This window comes from Meleagris gallopavo, chromosome 4 (genome assembly GCF_905368555.1).
Source record: "Meleagris gallopavo chromosome 4, MGAL_WU_HG_1.1, whole genome shotgun sequence".
In the NCBI taxonomy this organism is placed as follows: domain Eukaryota; kingdom Metazoa; phylum Chordata; class Aves; order Galliformes; family Phasianidae; genus Meleagris; species Meleagris gallopavo.
The window spans coordinates 29,807,270-29,823,561 of NC_139407.1; the positions used below are offsets into that span (position 1 = coordinate 29,807,270).

General features: G+C 41.2%; 1 protein-coding gene across 3 annotated transcripts in view; it reads left to right on the forward strand.

Moving 5' to 3' along the window:
- Nucleotides 1–16,287, forward strand: part of SCARB2 (scavenger receptor class B member 2) — a 20,514-nt gene extending 4,227 nt beyond the window's left edge. Inside the window, exons 2-13 of one of the 3 annotated variants that reach the window (XR_014882983.1) lie at nt 2,024–2,181; nt 5,073–5,220; nt 6,662–6,850; nt 7,589–7,680; nt 8,415–8,534; nt 9,454–9,632; nt 10,188–10,306; nt 11,682–11,755; nt 13,144–13,195; nt 13,851–14,009; nt 14,149–14,232; nt 15,707–16,287. Coding sequence is in view for 2 of the 3 variants with exons in the window: in XM_003205668.4 (XP_003205716.1) it covers nt 2,024–2,181; nt 5,073–5,220; nt 6,662–6,850; nt 7,589–7,680; nt 8,415–8,534; nt 9,454–9,632; nt 10,188–10,306; nt 11,682–11,755; nt 13,144–13,195; nt 13,851–14,009; nt 15,707–15,745 (1,329 nt within the window). In the remaining variant the exon portion in view is untranslated. The remainder of the gene's footprint in view (nt 1–2,023; nt 2,182–5,072; nt 5,221–6,661; nt 6,851–7,588; nt 7,681–8,414; nt 8,535–9,453; nt 9,633–10,187; nt 10,307–11,681; nt 11,756–13,143; nt 13,196–13,850; nt 14,010–14,148; nt 14,233–15,706) is intronic. The other 2 variants (XM_085222667.1, XM_003205668.4) reach the window with 2 other exon arrangements.
- The last annotated feature ends 5 nt before the right edge of the window (nt 16,288–16,292 follow it).

Consider the following 16,292-nt stretch of genomic DNA (forward strand, 5'->3'; position numbering starts at 1 on the left):
TAGTTGCCTCATATGAGAGCAATTTGAATGGTAAATAGGTGCTCTGATAGTGCTTAGTAGTTCTTGGGGAATAGTACAGATTCCCAGAGTTAAGGTCAGGACGGGTGGGAGTAGTCTGATACAAATACTGGTGCTACATTAATACTCAATTGTATTTCATGCACATGGGAAATGTGAGCTGTGTACGACTTAGAAAGGGGACTGACATCAGTAGGTACTACACCACTACCTCTCAAATAATTGACTGTGCATATGGAGAAAAGATATAGCGGTCATTTCTGGTCATTAAATACAATGCTGTATTCCCAGCCCTTTCTGGCAGTGTCATGGAAACAGTATGCCTGATTTAATGAGATTTTCTATTTCTGATCCTACAAACCAACTTTGGGAAGGCTCTGTCTGAATATAGGCCTGAGCCACGTTGGCATAAATTGCAAAACAACAGACCGAGAGCATTGGATTGTATAGGAAACAGTGGATATGAGGAGGAAGAAATGCACAAAGCACCTGAAACATGGCTTGCATTTTTTGTGACATTCATAGAAGATGTGGTTTGAAATCCTCAGAGGAAAGCAGTCTGCATCTGCAGAATACTACCGGCTGGATGGGCTTACTTTGCTATTCAGGAATACTGCTGCCATTCCAAGCTCCCGCCAATGTGTGTTTTTTTAAACAGTCTTCTCTTTATCCAATCATACAAAATTAAAAGCTGCATGCCAAGAAAACAGCCTTTAGTGGGAAAACCAAGAAAGAATCCTGAGGCAACTGTGGCTGATAAAAGTTAAGACCTCATAAATGGAAACCAAGAAATGGCATCTGTCCAGTCTGCCTTGCTTTTGAATTTGTGCTTAACAATATTTGACTTGTTTTCTCAGAAGAATAAAAAGAGCGAGTGTTGATGAGACCCATTTAATTGCAAATTATTTCCCCTCCTTCTTTCGCCTACTGGTGATAAGCTTTTCAAAGATAGAGTTTTGTTTCATGTATTCCTGTAAATTCCATTCTGCAAGCCATGTTTTTCTTTACTGCAGCTTTGGCAGCAACAGTGTTAAAATATAGGAAAAGCCTTGGTTTTTGTGGTGTTCTTAGTGATGCTTTTATAGTTGTGGTGAATTTTATGTAAAATGGAATGGTAATAAAATATGGGGTTGAGACCTATCTTATATATTGTTAAGGCAGCTGCATACAGCTACAGCTGCGCCATTCCTTCTGACACATGGAGTATGGGAATTACTGATTCATTATGTAAGAGCTTCTGTAATAAAATAATTATTTGTAACTCTTATTTTGTAGGCCCATGTTTTGCTGAATACAAAATACACAAGTAGTCTGGAGATGCACAACTTCTCATTGCTGTAATTAAAGGCAGAGGGCAAAGAACGTTTGCCCTATTCAGAGTCCTCAGAAAGGGTTGTATCTCAGTCTCTGCTTAAATGAAATAAATTTCTGTCATTTGCAGCTTTTTCTCCCTGGCCAGTGAGAAACAAAGTCCAGTTGCTTTGGAGACAGTGTCACAGCCGTATTGGAATCTGACTTTCTTAGGCAAATAAATCATAAATACAAGGAAGCTGAACTTCTTTTCTAGTCTTTCTCCTCCTAAGATACCTCTTTTATGACTTCTTGGCCTCACACTATTCAGTTCCACTTCTTTTTTTCTGTAATACGGGCTTGTTTTGTGGTGTTTTACACCAGGTTATGTTTTTGCTCATACAGGGAGTGCAAGAGGATCATTGTGCAGTAGCTGATAAGTCTTCATTCTGAAAAATGTCGGCCAGAACTGTTTGTAGGAAGAAGCAAATCAATAATTCCAACAAAATATGCCCCTAGGCTGCAAGTATAGCTGTATTAGTTGTATGTGTCTGATTTGGTGATATGCTTCAAAGCAAAGCACAAAGTATCTGTAGAGTTGGGATCTCCAATCCTAATGCCTGTCTTTTTTCTGAGGGCATAGAACTTCTCTCTTCCCTCTGACTATCGTTCAGCATCTACCACTAATGGTTTATTTGTCTTTCTCTTGTTTCAGGGAACAGTATTAAAAAATGGCACAGAAACCTTTGAAGCTTGGGAAGATCCTCCTCCACCAGTCTACATGCAGTTTTACTTTTTTAATGTGACAAATCCACTAGAAGTGCTTCAAGGTGCTACTCCTCTTGTAGAGGAAAAAGGGCCATATACCTACCGGTAGGACCATTTTTCTGTGTTTGTATTTCACTAAACCTGCTGTGTGTAAGGAGGCAAAAAAGTGGGATCCAGAATGTTTGGGATCCCATTCTAGGAAGAAACCTAGCTGTTAACAAGTGCTTGAAAATCTATTCAGCAGAGAATAGAGAATTCATCACTACCTGGATAGTACACCTAGGCTGACACATCAACAACCTGCAAGCAGTTTCAGATTCAGCCAGCATCTTCTCAGATTTTGTGCAAGATTTTGCTTTTGCTCTGCTGTTCCTCAGCTGCTGGATGCAAAGGGAGCTCTCTGCATCATGGCCTACTGTATTATGAGAGAAAGATACTGATTGGTTGAGATATATTCCAAGAGGAGCATTGCGTAAAGATGTGATTCACGTGTTCACTCAGAACTTAGTTCCTAGCTGAAATTGCTGAATTCATATCAGTAAAAATGTGGGCAGAAAGCCAGATACAGAATGGTACTACAGGGATTTCCCTCAGCCGGCCCTCACCTACTTAGATTCAGATACATCTACAATTTTTACAGACAGCAGGATTCAGTAAGGCCATGTGCAGTGTTGGAGCTTATCCATCCTCCTGGCCTCTCCTTCTGCATGATATGGCTCCACGCTGAGCAGTCTGACTCTTCTGGACCTGGAGAGATTTCAGTTCACTTTACAAGTAAGTTTTCCCTTACAGTTTCATATTGCTCCTCTGCACACAGTAATGTACACCAGGAGCAGTCCTGTAGCAGTAGACATAATGGCCTTTGAACTTAGGGAAGTATGAGAACCAAGAGAAATGTGGATTTCTTGTTGTCAGTCTCACTGTCACACACTGATCCGGACATTTTTCTCTCAGGCTGCCTAATTCTTTGCAATATACCTTCCCCTTCTGTTCCTTTCCTCCCACAGCTCAGCTTTGCGTTACTTCCTCCCTTTTCCCATTTCCTCCTTTTCATTACTGTGTTTGTTAAGACTTGGCAAAGTAGTGCTGCTTTGGCAGAATACCTCTATTAGACAAACTGGTAGAGCTGGAGAAAAAACTAGACAGCTACTGACTTGTGGCTTGTTGGGAGAGCTTTCCCGTGCAGCACACACCGCAGGCTGCCTGTGTGGGAGCAGGTGGGGGCAGGTGATCCCTGCCTTGATCATTGCTGTCCAAGGGAGGCAGGCTGCACATTCCAGCTTCTGGTTTCTTTGGTTTGCCCAATTTTGACATGTCTAAACAAAATTCAACTGTGCTGTGCTCCATCGGATGGAAGAAACAGGCAAGTTAAAAACTGAAGTGCTCTTTCCCAGCAGATTCTTTCTTTAATCCTTGCTTAACTGCTGTTGTTAACTGAACCCGATTGTTGGCAGTGGGTGGGGAAGGAGGAGGTATGATGGAGGAGCAGGAGCAGGAAGAGGTGTTGCAGACATACTGCATGCTAGAGCCAGAGAGTAAATGCTAGGTTTGTCTCAGAGGCCAAGAGTAGCAAAGTAATCAAGAGCCATTTAGGTTTAGCATGTGGCAGAACGTCTAAAATGCTCTAAAAAGAAGTGCATGGCACAGTTGTTTTATAAAATTGGGTAGTAGGCAGAAAGGCTGGAATTGAACCACCCGCAGAGGCAGGGGAAAATGTCTAGAGTGCCGAGAGGAGGAGATGGCTAAGTAGTCTCATCCTAGATGGTTAAGTTTGAAACAGTTCATGGTTTTGACCAACATCGATTGTAAACCCAGTTAGTGCAGAAGTAGATTCTCAAACAAAAATGTAGCCACACTTGTCTTTTTATATCCTGTAAGTTGGATTTAAAATAAATAAAAGAATTCATTCTAAGTGGAAGCTGCTTATCTGCCCAAGCTTGCTAAGTCCCAAAGATCAGCTGAATATTTTCTGCTCATGCACACATGAACAGATTGTTGTCTTTAATATCTGTGGTGCTTCTACCTGTGTCCCTAGTCAGGGAGTATTATTTTCCTCTGTAGACTTTTTAGAGCTGGAGGGGCTTCTCAGGTTGACTATAGCCTGGTTTAGATAAGACATTTCACAGCTGTCCATTCCTACCCCTTCAGTTCAAGCCTTAGGGTATAGAATAGATTAATGTAGAAGAGGCTTTTGCCAAATCAATCTGGAAATATACCCAGGCCAAAATGTTCATAGGTGGTAGGGATGCTGAAAAGTGGTAGATGACACTGTTTTTGTAGGAATGTTGGGACATGGTTGATTTCTGTAGACCTTTCCAGTTTGATTTAAATTAGAAAGACAAAATCAAATAATACAGCCTGTCATTAAGCTGCATTAAAGACCTAGTGCAGCCAGGAGTGGAGTTATCGTCTGCAGTGAATGAAAAACATTGTAACACAGAGTCCTGCAGGATAATTCACCTTTGCATCTTTGGATTTAAAATTTACTCAGGAAGCAAAGCATTGTAAAAATCAACAAACTCTTACTTGAATGTATGCTCATGAAGCACAGTCCGTTTCAACTCAGACATATGCCAGAAGGATAATGCCATGAGAAGACAACCTGCCACTTCTGCTTTCTGATTGGCTGAAGATAGATATGTATCTCATTTTGAATCTAAGCCAGCCGGATCTATAGAATTGTGTTTCTTGCTTGCAAAATGCTATTGTTCATGGACTAAATTATGGTTGTTACATATGCTTCACGGTAGTTAAGATCTGACTTCCTTACTAGACCTTACTAGACCTGGTAGCATTGATGTTTCTTCCAATTGGACTTGTTTGTCAGCAATCATAAGCTTTACGTTGCTTTTCTGAGTGCTTAGACAGCACCAGAAGCAGCTCCGAGGCTATGAGTAGCTCATTTTCTTAGAGCAGTACAATAGCCACAAGTTGATTGCAGTTAGTGTTGATTGTACACATTTAACTTGCTTACAGAGCAAACTCTTGTTTTTCAGAGAATACAGGCCAAGAGTGCATGTTCAGTTTTTGGACAACGGCACCAAAGTATCTGCTCTGAATCCAAAGACGTATGTATTTGAACCTCAGAAGTCAGTTGGAGACCCTGAAGTGGATCTGATTAGAACAATTAATGTTCCTGCAGTGGTGAGTTCTCCTCCATTTCTGCTTGGGAGTCAGTGTAACTTGTGTTATACCTACCAGCTTGTTGCTCCATACTGCCTCTCCCTTTGTGGTAGATAAAGATGATTGAAGAACTAGAGAGGCAGTTTATATCAAGATAGATGCTGCATTCATTTTAGGTTTGAACTGTTGTGGGTTTTTTTGTTATATTCCTTCCTCACCAAACACCTCTGTAGCATCAGTTTTTCACTCCTTGTCTGAGAGCTGACAATTTGGAGATGAGCAGAGATCAGGCTTGTTGGCTTTTCATGACAAAACCAAATTAGGAATTTACTGAAATCAAATACATAGGAGGAACTCTGACATTTTAATGTGTTTTTGTTGTTGTTTTCAATCAAAATTTCAAAAATTGCCTCAAAGTCTGCATCACAAACTGAAAAAAATTATACAAGAGGGATTTCAGATGCCAGTGAATGAAAAGGTACTACCAACTACAATGAAGACAGCACTCAAATTCTGTCTTAGGTGAGACTGTAGAGGCAGGACATTATTTTTTGATCTTACACAGGGACGACAGCTCAAGAACAAGCAGATACAAAGCAGTTATACCTTGCAAGGAAAAGTAGACAGTACAGAGATACTTGCTGGTTGTGTAACGAAGCCTTTACTCCTTGTGCTCGTTTATACCCTGTAATTGAAGTCCATTATTAATTTTTCCCTAGAATTTCTAAAGATATCTGTTTTGATTTTATGGATGAATACATAAATGCACTGTATGTGATATTCGATAGAATGCAGCTTGCTGAAAGTTGCCAACAGTACAGTCTGTATTTACAGTTCTTCACAGGCATTTGAGTGTTAATATTCTCTTGTTCGGATTTTTGACTGAGATGTACTGTAACAGGTAGTTCTAGAAGAACTACAGTTCTAGAAGAACTACAGAAAGAATACCAGGGAGTATTCTTTCCTTTTTCTTTTTTCTTGTTTTAGGTACATATCATTAAATCATTTTCCAGCTACGAAATAAATAACTTCTGGTGTTTCTATTTTGGAGGTTGCCTATCTTTACAGCCTTTGTTTTTCAAAATGTAAACCATGACTTCCTCAACCTGAAATTCAAAGCACATCTCCAGCAGTAATAAAGCTGTGAAATTCCCACTGTTTAGAAAGCGGTATTGTCAGTTTCACTTAAAATCCACTCTGAACATTACAGAAGGGGCTGGCATGAAACCAACCTGGGTGTGTGCCCATGGCTGGCTGATGGGAAACCTGTAGGAGCACTTCCCTGTCAAGAATAGCTGAAGAACCTGTTAGCCTGCATGTTACTTGCCGCAAGTGGAAATAAGAAAACTGAAAATACAAGTGAACCATGTGCAGTGCTGATATGTGTCTGATTGTGTTCAGCTGTTACTATTTATCCAACAATAAATCTGACCATTTATCCCTGATTCTAATCCCCTGGTAGACTGCAATGGAGTGGACCAGGGCAACATCTCTTCAATTTGCCACGGAGGTGCTGTTGCTCCTATACCAAGAATCCCTGTTCACAGTTCGCACAGTGCATGAATTACTGTGGGGCTACAAAGACAAACTCCTGTCAACCATTCATGTTTTGCATCCTGAAATCGACCCAGTGTTTGGCTTCTTTAATAAGGTAATTACTGTGCAGGACTTCCTGACGCTTTAAATTGGGACTGATGTCAGTGCTACAGTGTTGGGACTGTCATTGCCAGCCAGGCTGCTCCCAAACTGAGGCCATGGAGACTGAGGCTGCAGAGGTAGCAAAAGGATGTTTCCTCTTCAGTTTGGTTGTATCTAGGCTCTGATCTGTGGCCTAGCTTCAACTGTTTTATCTCTTTCCTTTGTCATATATGCATGAGTTTTTCAAGAGTGGGTATAAACAACTCCACTGTTGACTGTGCTTTCATAATGTGGTCTTATTTGCACCAGCACTGTGAAAGAAAGAAAATTTCCTGAAAGATTTCCTTAGTAGTAGTTAGTCGAGACTGTATGTTATTTCTGAGCTATAGCCATTACTGGCTTTCTCAGTGTCTCTGACTGCAAATCAGCTTGGGCTTGTTTCTCAGACGTTATCTGCAGTACTCAGTTTGTTTTCTGTGAGTTTATTTTGCTATTGGCAAATTCCAAAGGGGAAGAAGAGCTGACTTAATGTTAGATCCCCTTCACCTACAAGGAGTGAGAATTTAGCCACTGCCACCTCATTTTATATACAAGGTGAAGTTTGATGATTTGCATGCACTTCAAGGGAGTCCGTCGCTCCCAGAGTGGAATTGAAGTGATGACAGCTCAGACTCCTGTCACTCTGATGTAGTTACTGGCCAAGTGTTAACAAGGTGAGTAGAATAACAAAAACTCACCTATGTGTTTGCAGATGAATGGAACTGATGATGGAGAATATGTTTTCCTAAGTGGAGAAATGAACTACCTTAACTTCTCAAGAATTGTGGAATGGAAAGGAAAAGAGTAAGTTTTTCAATGTGATTGGGCCTCTGTTAAAATTTGCCTCTTTTCATACTTACGATAAACAAAAATGTTCATCTTTATGTTCTTTTACAAAAAAAAAAAAAGGTTATTTTATTCTGAAGATGATGGCACTTCTTAGCAGCTCTAGCTTCAATTGTGCCTCCAGTATTTTAGCACGGGTCATATAATTATGAAAAGACAGCCCTGCCCTTAGAGAGCAGACTGCTGTGAACACTCACTTCCTGCGTGCCCTGTGGCTGAGGTGGCCCCTTCTCCACTCTCTCCTCTGGGACAACCCTGCGTGCCCTGTGGGGCTCAAGTACCAAAGCAGCAGGCTGTGGCACAGACTTCCTGCATATCCAGACAGCACCATTCCTTGCTGCTCTGTGCCCAGAGCCAGGGCTGAGACAGCTCGTGCCTGGGTTTCTGACACTTATTTGGAGGACTGCAAGCATTACACAGAAGCCAAAGAACTACGTAAAGCAACTCTCTCCCATTAAATAAAACATTTCCCAGCAATTACATATATGGGAGAAACTCTTGCAGATGGATTCTTACTTGTTTGGCACCAGTTTAATAATGAGATAAATGCAATTTAAACCATATTTTTGTTAGTAGAGGAAATAGAACTTAGCGCTATACAGGTCTGATACTCCTTTTCTCAGAGCACAACCTGGCCTGACCACCAATGAAAGGTCTTTTAAACCTTATTCTCTTTGTTTAATTTACTTCAGGTCATTGAACTGGTGGACAACAAAGACTTGTAACATGATCAATGGAACAGATGGGACATCTTTTCATCCACTGATTAGCAAAGATGAGAACATTTATATATTTTCCTCTGATTTCTGCAGGTAAGAAAAGGGAATTGGACACTGACTTTACAGCAGAGCATTTGTGTCCATTCTTATTGAGGTTTCATATTAGGTTGACATTTTTCTCTCCATCATTTTATTTAACAGTGTTAATGTTCAGTATTTGTTTGTGCTATGAAGGACAAGAGAATTGAACCACAGACACCCCAATATGCATCAAGTTAAAGATGTGTTGTTTCTAAAGAAAGGTAAAGTGGAAATAAAAAGGTGTCTGCAAAAAGGCTGGACTGCCTGACAGGGTTTGTAATGAGAGGAACAGGATTTATATGAACCTTTCCTGAAGTTTCTTTCCGTAGAAAATCTTCCTATGTCTCTGCTTTTTAGAGAACACAGACTACCTTCTTCAGAGATGCATGGCTTAAAACAGTGCTACTTACAATGCAACAGTATGCAGGAAAACATGGTGTTTCCTGACATTCCACCTGCAGGACTCTTCCCTTCCAAGTTTTCCTGTCTGTGGACAACAAAAATGATCTATCTAAATCAGTACTGATGTATGTTATGATAAATCTAGGACTTGCCAAATTTGTGCCTTCCCCTGCCCTTGCCCCACTGTGTTCCCCCTCAATAACGTGTACCAGCACTGCTTTGCACAACACACAATAGCATCGTAGGGACCAGAATTAACCCCCAAAATGCTGAAGGTGAGCATCAGTGTCCATGGGACAACACAATAAATGCATTATTGTCCATTTTGTGCAGCAACAGACTGATAAGATACGCCCGTGTAGATCAAAAACCTATTACACTGCAGAAGACTGTTGGAATGGGCTTAGGCTAAACTTTCAGTTTACTATAAACTTAAATAGATGCACAGGCATCAACAGAGACATTTGCAGCAGGTAATCAGCATGTGCTCAAGACTAGCAAATCTTAGTCTGGCTTTTCTTCCTTGCAGATCTCTTTATCTGGTGTATGACAGCTCAGGAAGTGTTGCAGGCGTCCCAACCTACCGCTTTGTGCCCTCCCCTATGGTGTTTGCCAACACCACCGTTAACCCAGACAACGCTGGATTCTGCGTACCACCAGGGAACTGCCCTGGTGCTGGTGTCCTCAATGTCAGCATCTGCAAGCAAGGTATACTACCAGGCAGTGGAAATAGGTTGGAGGGACTTTAGTGGGAGTGTATTTCTCCTTTCTGTCTGAAATATGTGACGGCAGTTTGGTGAGGCCTGTAGAAATATGTCTACACTCAGTGAAGTCAGTCACCAACAAGTGATTGGTTGGTTGGTGTTAAACTGCTGTAGTGAAGATGTGATCTGGGGATGTCCCTGTGAGATGCCATAAGCTCCAGCAATGATTTAAATCAGGGAAATCAAAAGTACCAGTATCCACACTGAGCAGCTTGGGTACTTATAGTCTTCTCTTATGCAGGTAGCTGTCATTTCTGCCTAGGTGAGTGCAAATAATGCAATATACAAGCAAACAGCCTTGAGACGTGAAGCTGTGCTGATGCTGAACATGGAAAATTTTGGATTGTTCAGAGGACAGGGAGTCAGAGTGTAAACTCTGTAGCCCCAGAGTGGACTTATCATTCTGTGAATGCCCAGTACGAAAAGTTTTGATGTCCTCAAAGACTTCTTCAAATCTCTTCTTTTTTAAATTGTGATTTTCTGTGTTTTTACATTCCAGGTGCTCCCATATTTCTGTCAGCTCCACATTTTTACCAAGCAGAGCAAAAGTTTATAAGTGACATAGAGGGCATGCACCCAACAAAGGAATACCACGAGACATTTGTGGATATCAATCCTGTAAGTACAGCCTTTTTTAGAGGGCTATATAGATGAATCCAAGCTCATAGGCTTATGTCACCTTCTTGCATGATGTGTATCAATGTAGTCTCCATTGATCACAGTGAAGCTTCACTAGCGTATGTGGAGCTATCCATATTTGCTTATATAGAATAAATTTTGCTGGGTATCAAAAATTAAAATGCTTTTCCTATCATACCTTTGCAGTTAGAGATGCCACCAGACTGGCACTGATGAGATGAAGGGGTTAAAATATATTTCTGAGAAGTAGATGAGGCTTTTCCTCCTCACTTTGCTTTCAACCCACTTGGGGTATTTTCCCCGAGTTGAAGCTAGGGTATGTGAACTAAGAGAGCAGATAGGTATACTCAATGGATGTTGAACTCAACTTAGGTAGCATGGAGCCAAGGAAGGAATGATCCACAGCCATGGTCAATATGTCTTTCATGATAGTTTGCAGAGTTTTTGGTAATCTCACCATGAGATGTCAGAAATGAAGGGAGTTTTCAACTCATGATCTGTAGTTTTATGCTGTTCTCTAGATCTGCATCTTAAGGTAGATAAGAGAGAGGAAAACCAGGACCTGCCTAGTTTGCAGAAAGAAACAGCATGACTCATCAAACTGTTATGTTTAGCATGAGCGGGAAGAAATTGCATAGTTTCTTTCAAAGGCTGAAGGGCTAGTGCACGTGTTTCTTGGCATCTGGTTTGGTGCCAGGCTCTTCCTGTTAGCCAGCTCCTACTTCCCCTTTTAAAGTATGAGGGTAAAAGGAGCTGTCTGCCTCCTCCTTCTCACCCACCACCACAGACTAAATTTGGCTGCTTGAATAGGGAAAATACTTCTGCACCTCCAATTGAAACCTTTATTTGTGGTGGCAATACTCTGAGAAATGTTTTGTGCTTATCATCTCTGGGGCCACACACTCCTATTCACTGAGATCTGCAAAAAGAAAGGTTTCTCTTGTATTCAGAGACCAGAACAAGCAGCATTAGTTGTTAGCTTTTTCCAAACCTACATCTAGATCTGAAAGATTGGGGATTCCTCTGTAGCTTAAGTGTGGGTTTGCACAGCATGATGGCACACCTATTTCTGTTGTTGCCTCTTCACATCTAGGTCTCTAATTCACAGGCAGACTGAAGTCTGGGCATATAAAATACAAGAATGTCTTCCTTTGGTGAATGCAGATAAATAATAGCTCCAAGGGAGTCATGTACCACCCTGGCAAATCCATACCAGTGCAACTATTAGGTTGTACTCTCCTAATTCATATTAGTTTATATATAATATAAATATAACATAATATAAATATAATATAAATATAACATTTATATTATTATTATTATTTTAAATTCACTTCTTTATTTTATTCCCCAGCTGACAGGGCTTGTCCTGCAAGCAGCCAAGCGGATGCAGATCAATGTTCATGTCAGAAAATTACCTGAATTCTTGTAAGTGTTCTCTGCTCCTGGGTGGATATCTCAGATCTGATTTGATATTCAGAATGAATTTGTCTGCCGTATTCAGATGGAATATTGGTTGGAGACAGAATATTTAAGAGAGAAATCCACTCAAATCTTAATTGCAAGTGTCAGTATCCTCCTCACTCATGGCCCAAGAGGCTATTGGAGTTCTTTCTGAGGAGTAAAGACTCAAGAAAAGCCAGTTGCTGGAGACAAGTTGCACACAATCCTAGCAGTAGCATCTGTAATATAACACTGACCGTCTCAAGAAAGGATCTGCCACAGCAAAAGGAGGGTAGAAACTTGGGGCTGTGCTGCTCATTGCAGTGAGTAATGCCATCTTACTCTTCACTGCTTTTAGGAGGCAAAAATACTGTAACTGCTGTCATTTCTCAGCAGTGGTCATGTGAAAACCATATGAGAAGACATGACCCCTTCAAAGCGGAAGATCAGGTGGTGGATTTTAAAACACCATAATGAGGAAGGGTTCGTTTGATCAAGTAGAGAGAAAGACCTTGCCTGTGACTACAACGGTATGATAAAGGATAGAAACCTCTATTGACGTAGGTAGTCAGTGCAATCCTGCATAAGGGAGTGCACGTGTGAGTAAAATAGCTCCTCTGCTTCTTTGTTCCAACTGGATTCTGCAGGGTTTTCTAGTTGTCTCAGTTTGAGGGAATTGCCCACAAACTGCAGATAAAGTTGTGTGGAAATGCCAGTCCCTTTACCTTGTGTCTTTCTGACTTGTTGATTTCATTGTTGCCTATGAGGTATAATAGCTGTTTTTGCTTCTCAGCTTCTGAGCTGATACTTATTGGCATGTCTTTGCTATATATTATAACTAAAAATAAGTATTTTAATCAGTCCAGTCCTCTTAGGATGCTTGATATTTTTTCAGACTAACACCACCTTATTTTCTGGTGCCCAGGAGCTGTTACATTAACACAGTTTAGGAGTAAGCTGTTACTTCATGTATGCCATATTTTTTTTTTTCTTCTATGTGAATGTTGTGTGACAGACAACTGTTTCTGCGTTTTACAAATATGAGTAGTGTTCAGCCTCAGCTTAGCTTAGTGTCTCTGCTGACTGACATATCCGTCATTCAGTTAGTTACCAACAAGCCTCTTATGGATCTCTTGTTTTCTCTCCTCACCATATCCCAAAACAGAAATTATGTAGCTTCTTGGAGATTGACATTGTCTTAGTTCAGTGGGAAAGTGAAAACCAATGTTAAAAAGCAACAGCCCAGTGTTTCTTTAGGGACAATTTCCTTGTCCTTAGCTCTGTTATAATCTGTCTCCAGACCCTCAGGATGAAAGAACAGAAAAGCATAATTTCTTATTGCTGTTTTCTTTTTTTTTTTTTTTTTAACACAGTGAAACGGGCAACATCCGAACACTAATTTTCCCGGTGATGTATATAAATGAGGTAAATAATTTCATTAGTTCTTTGCAGCATTGTGAGATGTTTATATTTGCAAAACTATTGACTTTGAGCTAGCCATGGAAAAAATATGTATTTTTTCCTGTTGTTTTATGTAGTGATAAGTAGGAAGTTGTTTCCTATTAACATCATTCTGCTCTTTGTTGACCACTGCATTAAGTTTAGTTCTGGAAAATCTTTGTTGGGGAGTCTTTTTAATTGTGAAGATATTGACAGTAAGGAAAAGGGCTGCTCAGGTGAAGAGGCAGAATGTGTGCAGAATCACATTTTTCTTTCTAGGCACTTCTGCAAATGCAGTAGTAGTACAGACTGTGCTGTAGTTGGATCACCGAATTCATTGGATTCAGGGAACGTTCTAGGGGAGTACCTTTGATGATATGTATCATTATTCCAGGCCAGTACTATTGCATTCCTAAACAGAGCATTTTAATCACTACTTCCTTTAGAAATGCAGACCAGATTTTCCCTCTGGCCTCAGAGGAAAAGCTGGGTATTCTCAGAGGGAAGGTACATTAAGCAATGAAGCAAAGGTACAGAGTCGTGGGAGTGTTGTTAGCTTACCCTCACAAAAGTAAAACGGCCTAATATGAAGAATGGGAATATTCTTTTTTTCCTCTCTCTTCATCTCTGTCTACTCCAGAGCGTTCTGATTGATGAAGTGTCTGCCAACAAACTCAAGCATGTCCTGCTGGAAGCCAGTGTTGTAACTGGAATCCCTTTTGTAATCATGGCAATAGGAATTGTTTTTGGGATTGTTTTTAGTGTGCTTGTGTGCAGGTCTCAGGGAGTAAGAGAAGAGGTAAGTAACACTTGAATTTGACTTTGTTTACTGTATGCTTGTCTGTGTTTGGTTTTCTTCCAGTTGATTTTACTTCTTCATCGTCTGTCTACACAGAAACATTTTAATGTGTTGTTTTTGTTTAAAATGACCTTTTTAGGGAAGGGATGTTTTAATAGACACAGAATAAAAGCACCAAAACAAAGGAATGCAGCTAATATAAGAGACAATCGTGGTAAGACAGGTAGTATTTTCTGTGCCTAATTTCCTTGTTGATAGTAGTATAAAAAATAAAAATCAGCCTGTCTAGAGGACCCTGGAGGGTAATATGCGAAAAGCCCACCGTATTTGATGAACAGCTTTAGTCACAGGCAGTCTGACAGTGTTCTCAGTAGAAACAGTTGTCTTATGCCAGTTGATTATTTTTCAGAATCATTATGCAAATTTATAACTAAAGAATGGATGAATTTTACAAACAGCAGCATGCAAATAGTGCTGTCCAGATAATACTAGTTTGTACACCTATTTATGAAAAATTCTGTTTCAAAATATCATGCTGGTGTTAAGGCCGCTAGTTAACAACGTTGAAAGCCAAAATTTCACCCTAAGACAGAAGGGTCCAGATGAGATAAACTTTGGATTCTTTGGAAGGAACAGACTGGGTACTCTAGTAGGCTGCTTTCTTTCTGTAGCTGCTGTGATCTTAGTGTGGTGTTGCTTGTATGATGCTCCCCAAGCACTTCTTTAAAGCCTTGTAGAAAAGCACACAGAACTCCCAGAGCACACAGCTCTGCTTTGTGTGCACTTCTAGCCTGTGGGACCCAGTGCCAGCTGGGGATGTGGCGGTGGTGGCAGCAGCTTGACAAGAGGTGTGCAGCCTCCCTTCCTCTAGCAGTGGCCTCGAGGAGCTGATCTCTGGCTCTTTTGCTTCAGTCTTGTATGTCTCCGGGAACCCAGGAAGCATTGCACCACCAGGGTTCTCAGGATCATAGTTCAGGTTCCTTTTCATGAGAGCCCAGTTCTTTTTCCTTTGGGCTTTTGAGCCTGCTGTGTCACAGGCAGACTCGGGTAGAAAATCAAAAGTATCCCATTGCCTGAGGGCCCTGTCCCAAGCATTCCTGCCCCTCACTACATGTATGGCTCCATACCAGCCCTCTTGGCTGTTCCTGAGCATTGCTACACAGTGAATAAAATGACAGAGGGACACGTACTTCTCGTATTTTCTCTATATTGCTTTTGTTGCTTTCCCTGCAAACGTAAAAATGATTCTGCCAATCAGAGCTATCTTTGTGATGCAGGGTGACTATGGTCTTTTGTCACGTGGAAGGTACGACAGGGATCCTGAGCAATCTCAGTTGTCCAGGCATGATGTCAGTAGGCTGAATGCCCGTGTCGTCTGGAGAATGCAGCACCTGTATGGAGTGCATCCTGGCCCTTTTCCTCCACTCACCCCGATCCCCTTCTGCCTCTGCAGAGGCACAGGGAAATCTGGGACATCTCTTTGCCTCGTCCCAGTGCCGGTACCTGCCAAAGCTGCCATCCACCCTCCAGCACCTCCCCTGCACAGTGAGGGTTCCCTTAGTAAATCTGCACTTAGAAGTAGGAGCCAAGAGCTTTTTCCTTTCCTCTTTGGAGGTTAAGACATTTAGCTTCTCCACCACTGGAGCTCTCTAATGTGCCACATTTAATTTTCCTTTGTTGCAACTTTTTTCTTTCAGAGCACTGAAGAAGAAAGGTCCCCGCTCATCAGGACATAGTAGTAGATCTTCTTAAATACGTGAGCTTGGAGAATAAATCATTAGAGCTTACCTAATACCAGCTACCACTCCCCAGTGTTGTCCACTGTGGAGAAACAGTCGTGTCAAGTGTAATGCTCAAAGATGGAAGAGATTCCGCACTGTCATCAGGGGAGGAGACTTTTCTTAGCAGCTAAGTTACAACTACAAAACTACATTTTAAAACTGCTCGAGATCCTGCTTTTTTCAGCCCTGCACTCTCTTGTACCTACACTGACACTCAGAGACGATCATAACCACTTTATCGGTGAAAATAAAATGGCCTGATTCGTTACAGAAACGACGGGTAACATTTGCAAATGGCCTTAGGAGCGTGGGCTGCAAAGAACCCTTGTAGAGATGCAGCAGGTTCCTGAGTCACTCACACACCTGTCGGTTTCCTGTAGCCTCACTGTTGTCTTTTCTGTAAAGTACCGCGCGCTGCTTACTACTGGTTTGCACTGACTGTTTGTTATTAAAGTCATGGGTCCTTTCACGGAACGGATCTGTACAACTCATCCAAATTACT